Raw genomic sequence first — 14,308 nt, 5'->3', positions numbered from 1 at the left:
TTTTGGATGGTTAAGTCAAGGGTGGGAGGCTGGGGAAAGGGTTATGGCAATGAGAGGTCCTCACAAGAACAAAAATACAAATATGTGAGTGTGTTTAACCTAGAGATACTTTCTAGAACCGTTAATGATGAAAACTATAGAAGGTATTGACAAACAAAGAGACAAACCACTGCTTTGTGAACAGTGCCCTAGAAAGTGCTAACCTTTATCATTATTATTATTATTATTAGTAGTAGTAGTAACAGTTTTACTGCCAGTGGAGTGAAGAAATTTATGCAGAAGCAGAAAACAAACACAAATTAAAAGGCTAATAAATAAGTCTCTTTTTGCAAATACAAGTGAATCATGAGGAACATTAGCAAAGAACACAACTGAGGAGATCCAATGAAGGTGGTGACAGTGAATTTTATAACCAAAAGGTCAAACGAAACAAGCCGGCATGAGCAGAGTATTAAGGTATAGAAGCATATGAATGAGGCCAGATGACTGTTGCCGATATTCAAAGCGAGAAAACACACCGACAGGAAATACACAGAGAGAAGAGGAGGAGGAGGAGGAGGAGAGTGACCTTACCTCAGCTCTGGCAGAGACAGACAGACTCACGGGCTACGCTGCATTATGAAGACCAGAGGAGGGGCTTCCACCCCCTCTGGTGACGCCCACTTGACCCCCACCTCTGCAGAGCATGAGAGCTACTGGAAGCAATATCAATAGCAGTCTAATGAGCTGCGCTGTCCGGACAGACAGGCTTCACTGAAGCACTGGGTCCAGTGGATTCACCGTGGATTATGTTCTTAAATTTAAGAAGTAAAAAGTTCAATTTTGAGTGAGAGTTTTTTTTAATTCATACTGTGATATCAAGCAAACAGTTGATAAATGACATTGAAATGAATAGTCGCCATGCTCCAGACCTTGGTGTCCTGCTGGAAGAAGTGTTTGGAAACATGACCATGGCACTATGTTCTACAGCGATCCTCCAGTTGGCTTTGTCCGATCCATCCATGCATCATCTTGTGTTTATCTGTGTTTGCATGGCACAGGAAGCATCCTTGGCGAACTGGACCAGACTGGACCTTCAACCAGAAAACTCTCTCCAGCTCTCCTGCAGGCAAATCCAGGCCAAACTGTGACTCCACAGCCTCCAACTCCTCATCAGGGAAGCCACCAGCTAGGAAGCTCAATGCTCTTCGAGCTTCTCTTTGCGTGTATTTTTCACGGTGCTAAAGAAGCCAAACGTGTACCACAGAACCAACATCCACACCTTGGTGTTGCCGGAATCAAAACAAAGACTACTGTTTCAAAATCAGACCCACCACACACACACAAGTGAGACACTAGTCTTCTGCTGCTATACACCATGTTGCCTTCCAACCCTGTCCTCTGAAGGCCTCTGCGACCCATCGGCCTCTGCAGTCAGGAGCGTGCTCTGTAAACACCGACCTGTTTGGAATCATTGAACCCCAAAACAGCATCTAAAATCAACAGCCTAGAAAGTTCAAAGTCCCTCATTGTCACCAGGACTGAGCAAGTGTTGGTGCCATTCCACCATGCAGTTCAGCCTGTGAGAGGAAACCCGAGTGCTTACGTTAAGTCCAATGAGGGAAAAGTAGTGTCTTTCACTGAGTCAGCATCTCTAGATTGTTAGGTTGTGTTACAAGTCCTAGACTAGAAGGTCTTTCTGCTACAGCTGTCCTTGTGTGAGTCATTCAGTGAGTTCCTGGGCGACCGATCCAGGATCGTCCAGAGTCTTGCCGTGTCCAGAGGTGAGCGTGTCTCTAGGCGGTGCCACTCTCAGCTGAGAGCACAGCCGGGACTGTTCGTGCAGCAGCCGGTGCATCTTCTGTCGACCACCAGAGGAACGCGTCAACACGGCGGCGCGTCTCTCACGTCTAAACAGATCTTACCAGCTTCAGGGTGTCATCGTAGTCCAGCACCAAATCGTTCAGCTGCGCCTCCAGCTCGCGAGCTTCCTTTTTAACCGCCTGTCTGAGAGCTTCTATTTCAGAAATGGTTTGCCTGCACATGGAAAAACACACAGCAGTCTCAGTGTGCTTCTTCAGGTTATTGCAAGCAACTAAAAATATCTATGAATATGCCAATGACTGTGTTAAATTTTTATTGTAAAGTCAGATTTAATTTCAGTGTTAACAACGTTGTGTTATCTTTGTGGACAAACAAGTCGACTTTCTTGTCAGAAAATTGATGTTAAATTCAATGTCATCGAATATAAATCCTGTCCTCCTTCATCATGAACCTCACAGGTCGTAGTCCTCCTCTTCATCTCCAACACTCCTCACCACGAGTCCAAACCATCTGACCTTTTGGGTCTCTAACCTTTTCTTCTTCTTACACCCTAGTCACCTGTCTTGCTCCGTGAGACCCTTGTAGACTGCAGCCTGGTCTTCAGCCAGCTGCTCTTCCATGTTGGTGAGCACAGAACGGAACTGTTGCAGACACAGAATCATCTCCTCCAGCTCATCCAGAGAGTACTGAGAAGAACAGGAGAAGTGTAGTGTTTCAGATAAGGTTCACACAAAATGATCCTTGGGGTCTCAGTAGAACGACTCCAGCGACCATTACTGAATTAACTAACACTCCATCACCATCCTTTATGACTGTATCCACAACAAACCGAATGATCCTTGTGCATATTGGACGTCTGGAAACATTAATTCAGTTTAAAGCAGGAGCCCAAACAATAGTGAGGGCTGCCGTATTCATGAGACATTGATATGTAAAGAAGCCCCAGGATCTGAGGCCTTCTGATTCAACAGCTATGGGAACACAACAACAAACAAATGAATTGTCTGTGTTACATGTTGAGTGGTTGATGGCTGAGTGTTATTCTTGTAATGTTTAGACTGAAAGAGCAGCAGTCAAACTAGATTCTTCTCTTGCTAGATTGTCAAACTTTCAGCTCCGTTTTTGTGTATTTCAAACCTCATGAGTGAGGAAAGGATGGCGTCATCGAGAAAAGCCATCCACTGAGCAGACGGTCTTTGTTTCTACTCTCTTTTCACAAGATTTGGGTTGTTGCCGAAATATCAAGATCATACATCTCCTACATGTATCCTCATCCAAAACCTAACCATTCATTGCCTTTCAATTGAAGCGCCTAAAGCACCTTCATGCGACCCAAAAGGCAAGACTTCTAGGTCAACATTGGACGCCAAAGTCCACTTGAAGTCAATATGTATGTTCTGGGTTTCAAACCACCAACCGTCCGTTTATTGGACAACGTGTCTAGTGTACTGATGCACTCACAGAAGCGACGGCCGGACCGCCGTGTCCTTTGATGCCTGTCCTCACACAGCAGTTGCACTGATGCTCGGGTCGACCGGCACCATGGGCTTCCCAGTACTTCTCACCAACCCCGCCACTCCTGTCTTCCTCATCCAGACACAACCTGTCGACGGAGTACGATGCAGTCTGGTAATCCCCTCTGACGTTCTTCAGTGGAACTCTATACATGCTGGGGGTGGAGTAAAGCTGTCCACTGGGAAAGGTTTGCTGGATTCTAAGGTCGGTCCATGACTGGACGGCACGGAACGGAGTGGACGTGTCCAGAGGGAGCGGGAGAGGAGGGAGCCTGTGTTTGGAATCTGTCACGAAGGGGACGTCTTTCCTGTGGACGATGTGAGAGGATGAAGATGAAGGCATCTGGACAGAGGTATGATGTCCTGGTTTGGGGTCGATGCTCGTAAAGTGGGGTGAACATGGACTTTCAGTAGAGGAGGAAGTGTCCAGAGAGGCATCTTGGGTGGATGTTGGTTCATCAGTGGAGAAGAAACCCACATCACCACCAGTATTCTCTTCTGAGTCTGACCGTCCGGAGAGAGAGGACAAATTTGACACCATGATGGGTTCTGCCCAGTACACCCGCCTCTCAGTATCCAGCTGCTGGAAATAGAAGTCGGCGTCTCCATATTCGGCCTCAGATCCATCCACAGACGTCTCGAACACCTGATCTAACGTCTCGATCTCAATCAGACCCAGAACTGAAGAACCACGGTCTCCTTGGTCACGTTCTTGACCTGGTTCATCGATGGAATGCGCAGTTTCATAGTAAATCTCCTCAGAGATCAGTTTGGCAGAAGAACCGTCATCTCTCCTTTTGTCTTCAGCGCTACCCTGCACATCTGTTTGAGCTTCTGCTGAGGTCTCCTGGCTGGTGTCAGCCTTCCTCACGTGGGGAGCATCTTGTCGAAGATAATCCGAGGTGTCATCCTGAGAGTGCTCAGAGATAGTTTGATGTATCGTGCTTGGGAGGTTTTCAGGAATATTCCTGATCACTCCCGCTGAGCTGAGCTCGGTGACTGGACTGGTCTTTTGAGGGGCGGATGATTCAGGACGTCCAACGCGACGAGGTTCTCCATTAGAAGCTGGGGAATTTGGTTTATCTAAGACCATCTTCTCCACCTTTTCTTGATGGACACCTTTTAGATTGTCCAAATATTCAGCCTTGTTCGCCACAGTAAAATTGCATTTCACTACATCAACGTCCTCTTCATCGCCCACCTGTGACTCGTGGCCTCCCTGGTACGAGCCATCCATGAAGGACTCATCGATCGTGGTATGGAACTCTACCTGGACCAGATAGTCCATGTGATCATATTTAGTATTTTGGGAACTTGTCTTTGGAAGTCCTTCAATCTGCCGAGGTGATCCATCACCTTTGTTTACTGGGGACTCACTTCCCTGTTTGTCCAAGCCTGCCTCCTCTGGACTGACATTAAGGTCAGTGGTGTTGCAGCTGCCAAATGTTCTGGACAGTCCATCACTAGAACGATCAAAAACCTGTAGCACAGCGTCTCTCTCACTCCTTTCATCTGACTTTTGGCTCTGACTGAAGGAGTTCTCCATAACTGACGGATTGATAGATGAATGAAAGTCACGTTGTATCACGAGATCTTCAGGAGGTGAGTGGTCATACTGGCAGATGGAAACGTGAGGTGGATCTAGCAGTCTTGACTGTGGTGATGATATTGGGGGTTCAGATCTTTTAAAACCCTGGTGAGGTCCCTGAGAAGCTGCTGAGGTTGGTGGACTCTCAGACTTGCCTTGATTTTTCAGGATCTTGGGAGGGTTTTCTAAATGTTCCCCAAGAGTCTCCTTTTCATCAGTAGAGTAGAAATCCTGGGAAGGTTTTCCAGCATTGCCCTGTGGCCTTTGGCTAGAGAACGACTCACCTACTGAATCAATCCTGGCAGAAACATCTTGAACAAGATTGTCCATGTGAGCCTTCTCAGGGCCTGAAGACTCATCACAGGAGGTTGCAGGAAGGGGTTTTCCTGTAACTACAGTAGGACACCTCTGCGAGAATGACGCAGGTGGCTCAAAAGCGTGATGTTCTTGAAGAGCAATGCTGTGACGCTGTGAGTCCTCTGTCGTCCCTTTAGAGGTTTTCGCTGTTTTCTGGATATAGGACTTGTTTACTTCTCTAAAGGTCTGCATACCGCTTTCAGCCCCAACTTCAGACAAGTGGTCACCTGGTGAGGCGTCACTGGTAGAAGAAAAATCCTCTTCACCCAGATGGATCTTGTGAGCTTCTTCGATATGACTGATTGAAGTGTGGGTCGTTTCTGCTGGTCTTTTAGGTCTCAACTGTGGAGCGCTGTGATCCTTTTGTTTGGGTAATGCCTTGCCCTCATCGGTTCCCTTTGCCCTCTCCAGTACCACAACACTCTTGTCCTCTTGGCTGTTGATCGAGTAACGTTCCTTCTCATCCAAGTGTGTGACACTCTTCACGTCGGAGTTTGGGTTTCTGCCACCTTCTGTATGCTTGATGAGCAGATGAGAAGCATCTAGTTCAAGATCGGGATCAGCATGATTAAGTTGGGAAACACGTGTCTGTTCAGAACGCCTTTCAGCATGTGGATCGGTCAGGTGTGGCTGCTCGCCTGGAACTTCTAGACCGTCAAAATGCAAGTTTTCCTGACAGAGAGTCGAAACGTCCTCTCCTGGACCTGGTTTTACAGAGCTGTCTGTGGCATTAGTATGTTGGAGGCAAGGCTCTTTTTCAAAGGCACAACTTTCATCCACCACCTCCGACTGCCGGGTCCAAGAAACGCCGCCGCCAGTTAAAGAATGAAAAACTTCATCTTCAAGATTCTCGTCAGTGTGTGGTGACATCGTGCCGATCAGCTCTGGTGACCAAGCAGACTGAGAGACTTGAGAGGGGGGGTTTGGATCAAAGCTAGGAGTTTCAGAACTGGCGTTCTTTCTACCGAACGTTGCATCATCGCTTTTCCTTTCACTTCCTGAGAGCATGATTTTGAGATCAGAGTTCATGACACGGGAATCTTTATCTCCTCCATCTCCAGCATCCAAGGTAGATGATCCATATGATGGGCTGTCACCTTTGTGTGGAGTTGTCTCTCCGGATGAGGGGCAGAAGAAATGATCTGGCTTCTTCTGCAAAGTGATGTCCGACGCAGGAGGCAACAAGTCTTTTCTCAATGAAGATTGATCTGTTACAGCTGCAGTGCTGCGGTGTGAAGGTTTCAGACCAAATACATCAGAGGAATTGGGAGCCTTTGCTGATATAAATGATGACGGGTGAGGGAAGGAGGCGGGTGACAAGGGTGCAGGAGGTGGACTGAGAGAACTGTCCAAGTCTGACCTGGAGAAGTCAGACTTGGTGTGACATGAAAAAACGAGTAGCGGGGAGCGGACGACGGATGGAGACTCAGGTGGATGGAATATTTCCTCAGGAACAGACACAGAATACGACGCTGAAGGCGGGACAGACGAGTTCTGTGACCTAGAGGCCGGCGCATCACTGCTCTGGCCTTCTGTACTTCCTCCTGACAGACCCGACAAGGCCTGGAGAGAAGAGTCAATGGACATCAGTCAGACATTGATCACTGGCGCTGAATTATACATCGCGTAAGGCAGACGACCTTGATCAGATCAGCTCCTGGTGTTGGCTGTTGAGAGAGAGTCGGGATGAAAGGTTCCTCCAGAAAACCGCTGCTGTCTGACCGGCAGCTGCTGTTGCGCTTCATTCTCCGCACTGCGCACACACAAAAAAACGAGTGTAGAGTCCAGATAACAACACTGATGATGACACAAGACCTGCTGTACATCACCACGGACTTGCTTCAGAAATTTCCAATATCAAGACTTATCTTTTGACATGGCAAACTGTCGTTCTACTCCAAGTGGAGTAGAAGGGAATCCACTGCAAAAAAATGAATCACTGTGTCTATTCCTTATCCTTGGGGAGAGCGTTACTGTAGTACGGTGTTAGAGAGCAGTGCTAAAGAACACAAGGGGCTGGTTCATGTTTTAAATGTAATGCATTGTACCCTGGGCCTGTACAGTTCTTTGGTCAACTGAGTAGTTTTGCTCATTAAACTTTTTATGCAGACACGCGATCGGCGGGGGAACGCACTGTCCCTGTGCTTTTATAGTTATCAAAAAAGCAATATGGAGAGGTTGATGAGGTTTCATGAAACAGTGTCCTGAGGCCACCAGATGGCACAGTCTACTGTAAAATGCAATAAAAGCTGGCATCATGTCTAAACCAAGAGCGCCACCTAGTGGACTCTGAAAATTAGGACACTGGTTCATCAACCCTGCAATATTGTTTCACGATACCTCATACTTCAACTAAATAATAATTAAAAATATCAAACCCCAGCAAAATACATTTTGGTGGAATTTGTGTGGAACAACTTTTTTTTATAGCAAATTTAAAAAAAGAAGAAAAATGGGCAAAAAGGTACTTTTCTCATGCAGGGGAAAGGGGCACCCGATGGGGGAAAAAAACAGATGCAGAAGAAGAAATCTCTACTTAAACACACAACAGAATGTGTTACCCACTTATGTGATCGGCTGCTCCAGAACTGACCCACGAGATCCCACCTTCATCAAAACTCTGAATCTGGAAATAAACAAAGCAACCGCATGACAAATGACATTTATATGTAGCTCGACTGTTTTCATTCTAATGAGAAGCTCAAAGAAGGTGGAAGTGATCTCCAACATCCATAGATCCAAGATGTTATCGCACTCTCTACACGCAGACATCCGCTCTACTCTGAGTGTCAGATGACAGAGCTCAAATTTCCGTCCAAAAGCAAAGACTTTCTCAGCAAAGGCAGTTTAATTTCACTTATATTCATACACTCGAATGTGAGACCAAAGAGGAGGTGGGGAGAAATGTGGTGGGGGGTGGAGGTGAGGGCAGGGGAGAAGATGCTAGTAGGAAATGGCTAGAATAAATGAGTGTCAGTGAGACGGAGGCAGGAGGAGGAGTAAAGATGAGGGAGCCAAAGATGGATCGGCAGCTGGTGAGATCATCCTCTTCAGTAATGGACGGAGATCAATGAGCAGTGACAGCTTCGATGGTTTTAAGAGAAGAGCGCCTCACTTTCTGAGCGAGCGTCGGAAGAACTGCTCTGGAGTGACGTCATGTTTATCATCAAATAATAACACGTGTCGATGGTGAGCGAGATGAATAACAGAGTTGATTCAGAGTGAACAAGTGCTGAAGAAGGATCTGATTTAGACAGCAGGAAACTGTGCTGCACATGGATTTTAGAAACACCCAAACACGAAGAGAAGAAGGGCTGAAAGACTTCAACTTGAGCTCAGCCTTGCTTGCGCCTTCCTTTCAGGCAGCTAGAGAGCACTGTTGTGAAGCAAACCTCGACCCTCACCTCTTCTATTTCAAAGGACTCCTGGGCCAGTCTCCGGCCTCTCTTCAGTGAAGCGCCCCCTGTCTTTTGCTGACCGTCCCAGAGAGACTCAGATTGGGGTTTCCTCCCCTGAATATCATCAGGCTGTGGATCCAGCTCATCCTCTTCCACCAGAGGAGTCAGACCCTGATTTTTATCAGCAGGATTCATGAGGAGCGCGGACTGGTCCATGGTCTTCTGAGTGTTTGGTAACTGCACTCCAGGTCTGGCCTTGCTCTCGACGGTCAGTGGGTCGGACTCTTTGTCACGGATTTGGCTCTTGGCTCTCTTGGACGCCTGTCTGAAGAGCGCTACGATCCTGCGCTTCCTCTCGCGGGCCTCCGGAGGAACGTTATCAGCGGGACAGGAGGAGCCCCTCAGCGAGGAGAAGGCCGTCGACACCTGCTGGAGCACCTCCACCTGTCTGAAGCGATCTGCAGCACACCACAGAAGGTAAAAATTACCGCCACTTTCAGGCCAACGTGAGGAGGAAGCATGAAGATGACTGACCTCACAAACTCTTAGACTCAGATTTATTAGCTTACACAGTCCTCTTTCAAGAAAAATTGCAATGTTGAAAGAGTCGGCAGAGTTTAGATATCCGACTGTGCCAACCTGCCCTGACGTGAACATTCAGTACTAGACCTGCGCAGTGGAAGAAATACATGAACACACACCACAATGTTTAAAAACATTGACATGAATCATGCACTCAATAGACCAAAGCACATCTGAGTGAAGAGAATCAGGTGAGAGGTTTTAGTCCTCCTTTCGGCCAACGAGTGACTCAGACACCAGCTGCATCCCAGCATGAGCCAGACTCATTTGGAATATGCAAATCAGCACAGCATTTACCGTCCTTTCTGTAATGTGTATTGACAAGCTGATATTTAAAGGTGAAAATGTATTTTCAACACAAATAAAATGAAAGTTTTTTTCCCCTCATAATCCCTGTTATACTTTCTCATGATCACTGACACGTAACAGTCACACATCACAGTGTCAACAATTGTAAACCAAGAAATACATGTCAGAATCAACTCAAGCGTGAGGAATATTCATACAGTCAACTTACAAATATTAAATAAAATTTAACTGTTTGCTCTCCAGACAACACAGAACCTTTCTAAGTGCACAAGTTCCTGGTCCACTGATGCACAAGACACATCGCAGCAAGGATGATAACAACAACAAACAACAACAACAAACGTTGAACTTATGGGGGGCAAGGTTCATTCAAAGACAAATATTTTCAAGACATTAAAAGTACTTTAGTTTAAATAAGGTGATATACAAACTTATAGCCACCACCGTGATTTATTGTGCTATTGTCAAACTGATGTAAAGTAAACAATATTTTGTTGTTTAAATGTATGTATGGGTTCATCATTTGATTCAGCAATATACCAAATTCATTGAAATTGAAAAATTCTTCAATTTTCTTTGTGACAAATATTCTTGTACCATTAAACTACGATTCATTAAGATTATTTAATCACAAATTCTCTAATTAATTCGATTTTTTTAATTGAATCCCGCCTCTATTAAATATATACTTTTAAAATAGAGGAAAAAAAATAAAATGAAATGTGTTTTTTAATTTCGCTCATGAGGGCCACATGTGGCCCCCAGGCTGCACTCTATGCTCTGGACATTCATGTGTTGCTTTATAGGTGCAGCTGCTTGGTCCGTGATACTCACTGCTGACGTCCGGGTTCTCCAAGTCCACGCGAGTCTTCTGCGCGTCCAGGAAGACCTGCAGGTTGATGCCTTTAGCTTGAGACTGATAGTTGATGAATCGGGCCGGGATGCGACCAGAGAGGTCGGGTTCGTCGCAGCCGAAGCCCAGGTCCAGCAGAAGCTCCTCGGGATCATCGTTCCACAGGTTGGACATATCCATGACGCTGTGGCACAGAGACAAGTCAGTGTGGCCCCCAGCTCAACATGAGGTGTTTGTATGTTACATATTGTAAACAGTAAGCACCGATGCTGTTTCTGCTCTTCAGTGTTTCATTAGTCACTTTAGCCGCTCAGCACCTCCTTTTTCACTAGAGCTAATTTAGTCATTTCGCGTTCCTTTTTTGTCTTTTTATTACACTATTTTATTCTTTTATTTCATTTGGGGTTTTTTAAATATTCAGTGAACATTTTTTTCTGATTCTGATTCTAATATATGGTGCGTTACATTGGTCCCATAATGTATTTCAACAATTCAAGGTGAAATCATAACCGAATATATGATTAAACCTTTTCACTTTTTGGATCCTCTCCCGACTTCTGGTGCTTTTGAAAGCTGGTTATTTGAGTTGTAAGTATGACGACATATTTCATTCAGAATGCTGATGATAATTTGCTTCAAAATTATATTCAAATTGTCCTTCACCGGACTCCATCAACCACAGTGGCCCATGTCTAGCGTGACATCATCATCAAGTGACATGGTCTCCTGGACGGAATAGCTCCCTGGTCTTATCTGTTTGTAGATCCCAATGCTTTTTAAGCGTAAATTTGAAGTGCTCTTTAAAGAAGAAATGTAAATAATCTCATCACTGACCTGCACAGTCACCTGAAGATGGCAGCACGGACACACACTGTCATTGCCAGCTACATGCACTGAAAGACTTCGACAGCTCACTGTATTACATTTTTTAGACTACTGAACAATGGATGTGTTTTTGTTGCATCAGGATGATCTGTACTGTTTTATTTGCGCAGTTTGTGTCGCTGCCATGGCTGCTACACTCTTCAGTTGATTTTTTTACACCTACAGCAATGAGATCGGCTGACAAGAGAAGATACTCCTGTAAGCAACGAAGCTAAATCAGGGTTAATAGGATGAAGTTGAAATAAATTCAATATAACATCTGTAGGTGAATATAATTCCCAGCACCATGTCTCCACTTGGGAAAAAACAGCAATAGTGCCCCTGTTTTCTTTTCTTATTTTTTTCTTATTTAACAAAATTTATTTGAGATGACAGATGAGAAGAATAAAGTTGATCTTACCCGCTGCTCTTCTGATGTGTCTGCCTTCACCAAGTTTAGGAGTGGAAATGTCAGGTTAGAGCCGTCCCTCCTTCACTTTGCTCTATTGGCTCCAGTGTTTGGGTTTTTTGGCAGCTGCATCTCTCCGGACGGGACTCTGGCAGGGAGTCCAGCACAAAGTGATTTGCTACTTCACCTCCGCTCCGGTACAAAAGTTACGCAACATATCGCTTCGACTTCTCCGTGTGTAACTACTCGTGTTCTATAGCAGTGTTCCACATAATCCCAGAAACATAATGTCAGTGGAGTATGTGATATTCTAACAATTACACTTCTGAATATTTCTTTCTCAAAACTAGGAGACAAATGGAGCCAGAGCCAACATTGTGTTTCCAAACTACATTTGCATGTCGTTTGAATGCAAAGCTGTGAGCCTGGCTGAGGTCGAAAGTTGCATAACTCAGATGAAATAAAGTCAGATTTTTAACAAAAATAAATGCTTGTGCATAAATCAGTATCATCATCTTCTGTACCAGAGGTTTTCCCCTTTCAAATAAAGTCATTAAAGTAATCTGAAATGTTGCTGAAGTGAATATTTGATGTCAGTAAATGATGAATTACTATGAGCTTCTAAACACAGTCAAAAGAAAGAGATAAAGTAACTTACTATTGAGGCGAACTCTCCCATGAGGGACGAGGAGCGGCCGCAAACCTGCCGCCTCTCTCACACACTTTGCATTTTCCTTGCAAACTCAGGCTGCGTATGAAAGGAGGGGTGATGACGACGGATGAAAGTGGAAACCTGAAAACATTTTTGATTGAAAGGCTCATTTGAAGCAGTATTTTGATTAAAGGTCCAAATGGTTACCTTGCAAAAGAGCTGAGCCAGAAGGCAAAGTCTCTGATTTTTTTTTTTAACTTTATTTTCATTTTTAGAGACAACAAATAACTGCAGATAAACACTACAATACAATCATACACAGGCAAAAACACAATCACCGTGTCCATTCTTCCATCCACCCCACACCATATATATATATATATATATATAAAATATATATATATATATATATATATATATATTTTTTTTTTTTTTTTTTTTAGCAGTGAGTGGGTCGAATGTTACCATGGGAGTTGGCTTTGGGTCTGGCTCCGCAGATTGTGGCATTACCAACACAGTTTCTTTTATTTGTGAGGGTAACTAGAAGCTTTTATTTAGTCTGCGCACTAGATCTCCTTTCGTGCTTGAGCTGAGCCGATGCGTCACCACCAGCAGCTATATATGAAGCATATACATTTAAAAAACGAGAGCCCAAATCTTCAGTCTTCGAGTTAGCTGGAAAGCAAATAGTGGCTGGGAGATGCTAGATTAAATGAAGAAGAGCTCTGGACCTACCCCAAGGTCTCTTCCCAAAGGTCATCCGTACGCTCAGTTGCGTAATGTTGTCGCCATGCGCTCTATGTTTGGGCTGGAATTCCTCTGGACGTGGCTGCGACTGGCCTGACAACACAAACCACAGCTTCTATTTAGCTGCTGTCCCGCTCAGTAAACATGTCAGGGTGAAGCAGAGACATGCAAATAACTCTGTCTGCCTCCTCGGCCTTAGAAGGGAATAGTGCTTCCTGGCCGGCTTGTAAAGTCCCCGCTCCGAGTCCTGCTTCTTTCATGTCGGTGTGGGTGGCTGATCCCCATCATCAGATGGAATGTCCTCTTAAATGGGACCTGAACAACACAGTCAAAAAAGGTCAATTTTTCACCAATGAAAAAGAAAGTTCAGTTATTCACCCATCACTGTAAAACAAAGAGGATACCAACAGTTACAGTGGATACAGGACCCTGTCAACATCTGCCATCAGCCTCACTGCAGATGCTTCAGTCTGTGAAGTGATTCGATGTCAAAACATTCTTCTGCAGCAGAAGCCATGAAACAGGTCGTTTCAGATGACAGGGGGAGCTTTAGGAGCATCTCGTCACACGACATTAGCGCCATAAATAAAGCGACTGTTAAAGTGCGCCCTCACCTGGTGGCGGTGGGGAGCGCAGGCCATAAAGAGGATGATTTAGAACTTGAGGTTTAACTGATTTGTCATTGTCACAGAAACCTGCATACAAAGTTCTCAAGCAATGTTTTTGCGTCCATTCTGTTATTATTGTTATATTTTATTTTATTTAGATCACTTCTGTGTCTGTGTCGCCTTCACTTTGGGCTTTTGCTGTCAACCTTGAAGTCCAGACCATGTCGCCCCCTCTGCATTCTGACAAATTGAAAAATTGAATGTATTCAATCCAGTTAGTTAAACCCATTTTGAGTGTTTTATTTTGTTAAATTATGAGAAGGTAAAGTGAGTTTATAGGCGTCCAACTCTTGGTCTGGGGTCCAAGACAATTTTCGTGGCCCCGAGCAGCTTAGCGGATTTAAAGAACCCCGAAACACTGCCACATGACCCCATGACAAAAAAAGGCTCGCATAGATGCTGACAGCTGTAGCTGACAGTAGGACACTGGCTACATGTCAAACTTCAAAAGTCTTGGTTCATATTTGGGCTCACATAGGTCTGAAATTCCACAGTGGCTAGATTCTTTCTCCAACATTACGAAGGTCTCAGACGTGCAAAGGCAACCATGACCTCGAGACATCA

The 14,308-nt window shown here is 45.0% G+C and overlaps 1 protein-coding gene across 1 annotated transcript; it reads right to left on the bottom strand.

Moving 5' to 3' along the window:
• Positions 1 to 889: 889 nt before the first annotated feature.
• Positions 890 to 12,391, bottom strand: itprid1 (ITPR interacting domain containing 1). Its single transcript, XM_053860135.1, has 10 exons — positions 12,336 to 12,391; positions 11,690 to 11,825; positions 10,386 to 10,588; positions 8,667 to 9,118; positions 7,828 to 7,888; positions 6,903 to 7,015; positions 3,265 to 6,825; positions 2,362 to 2,489; positions 1,905 to 2,016; positions 890 to 1,840 (listed from the first exon to the last, which is right to left on the bottom strand). The coding sequence occupies exons 3-10, from the start codon at positions 10,582 to 10,584 to the stop codon at positions 1,703 to 1,705; spliced, it is 4,764 nt and encodes a 1,587-aa protein (XP_053716110.1). The 5' UTR covers positions 10,585 to 10,588; positions 11,690 to 11,825; positions 12,336 to 12,391; the 3' UTR covers positions 890 to 1,702.
• Between the last annotated feature and the right edge of the window lie 1,917 nt (positions 12,392 to 14,308).

The sequence above is a fragment of the Synchiropus splendidus genome, chromosome 3 (genome assembly GCF_027744825.2).
Source record: "Synchiropus splendidus isolate RoL2022-P1 chromosome 3, RoL_Sspl_1.0, whole genome shotgun sequence".
Lineage (NCBI taxonomy): Eukaryota > Metazoa > Chordata > Actinopteri > Syngnathiformes > Callionymidae > Synchiropus > Synchiropus splendidus.
This window is presented reverse-complemented; position numbering and strand designations above follow the sequence as displayed.

What these genes read in the sequence shown, in the direction of transcription:
- itprid1 (XM_053860135.1), bottom strand. Translation starts at nt 10,584, where the DNA reads ATGGATATGTCCAACCTGTGGAACGATGATCCCGAGGAGCTTCTGCTG. An exon ending in CAGGAGCTGATCTGATCAAG is followed by an intron (nt 6,826 to 6,902) that starts GTCGTCTGCCTT and finishes TCTTCTCTCCAG; the next exon opens with GCCTTGTCGGGTCTGTCAGG. An exon ending in GGTCTCACGGAGCAAGACAG is followed by an intron (nt 2,017 to 2,361) that starts GTGACTAGGGTG and finishes TTCCATGTGCAG; the next exon opens with GCAAACCATTTCTGAAATAG.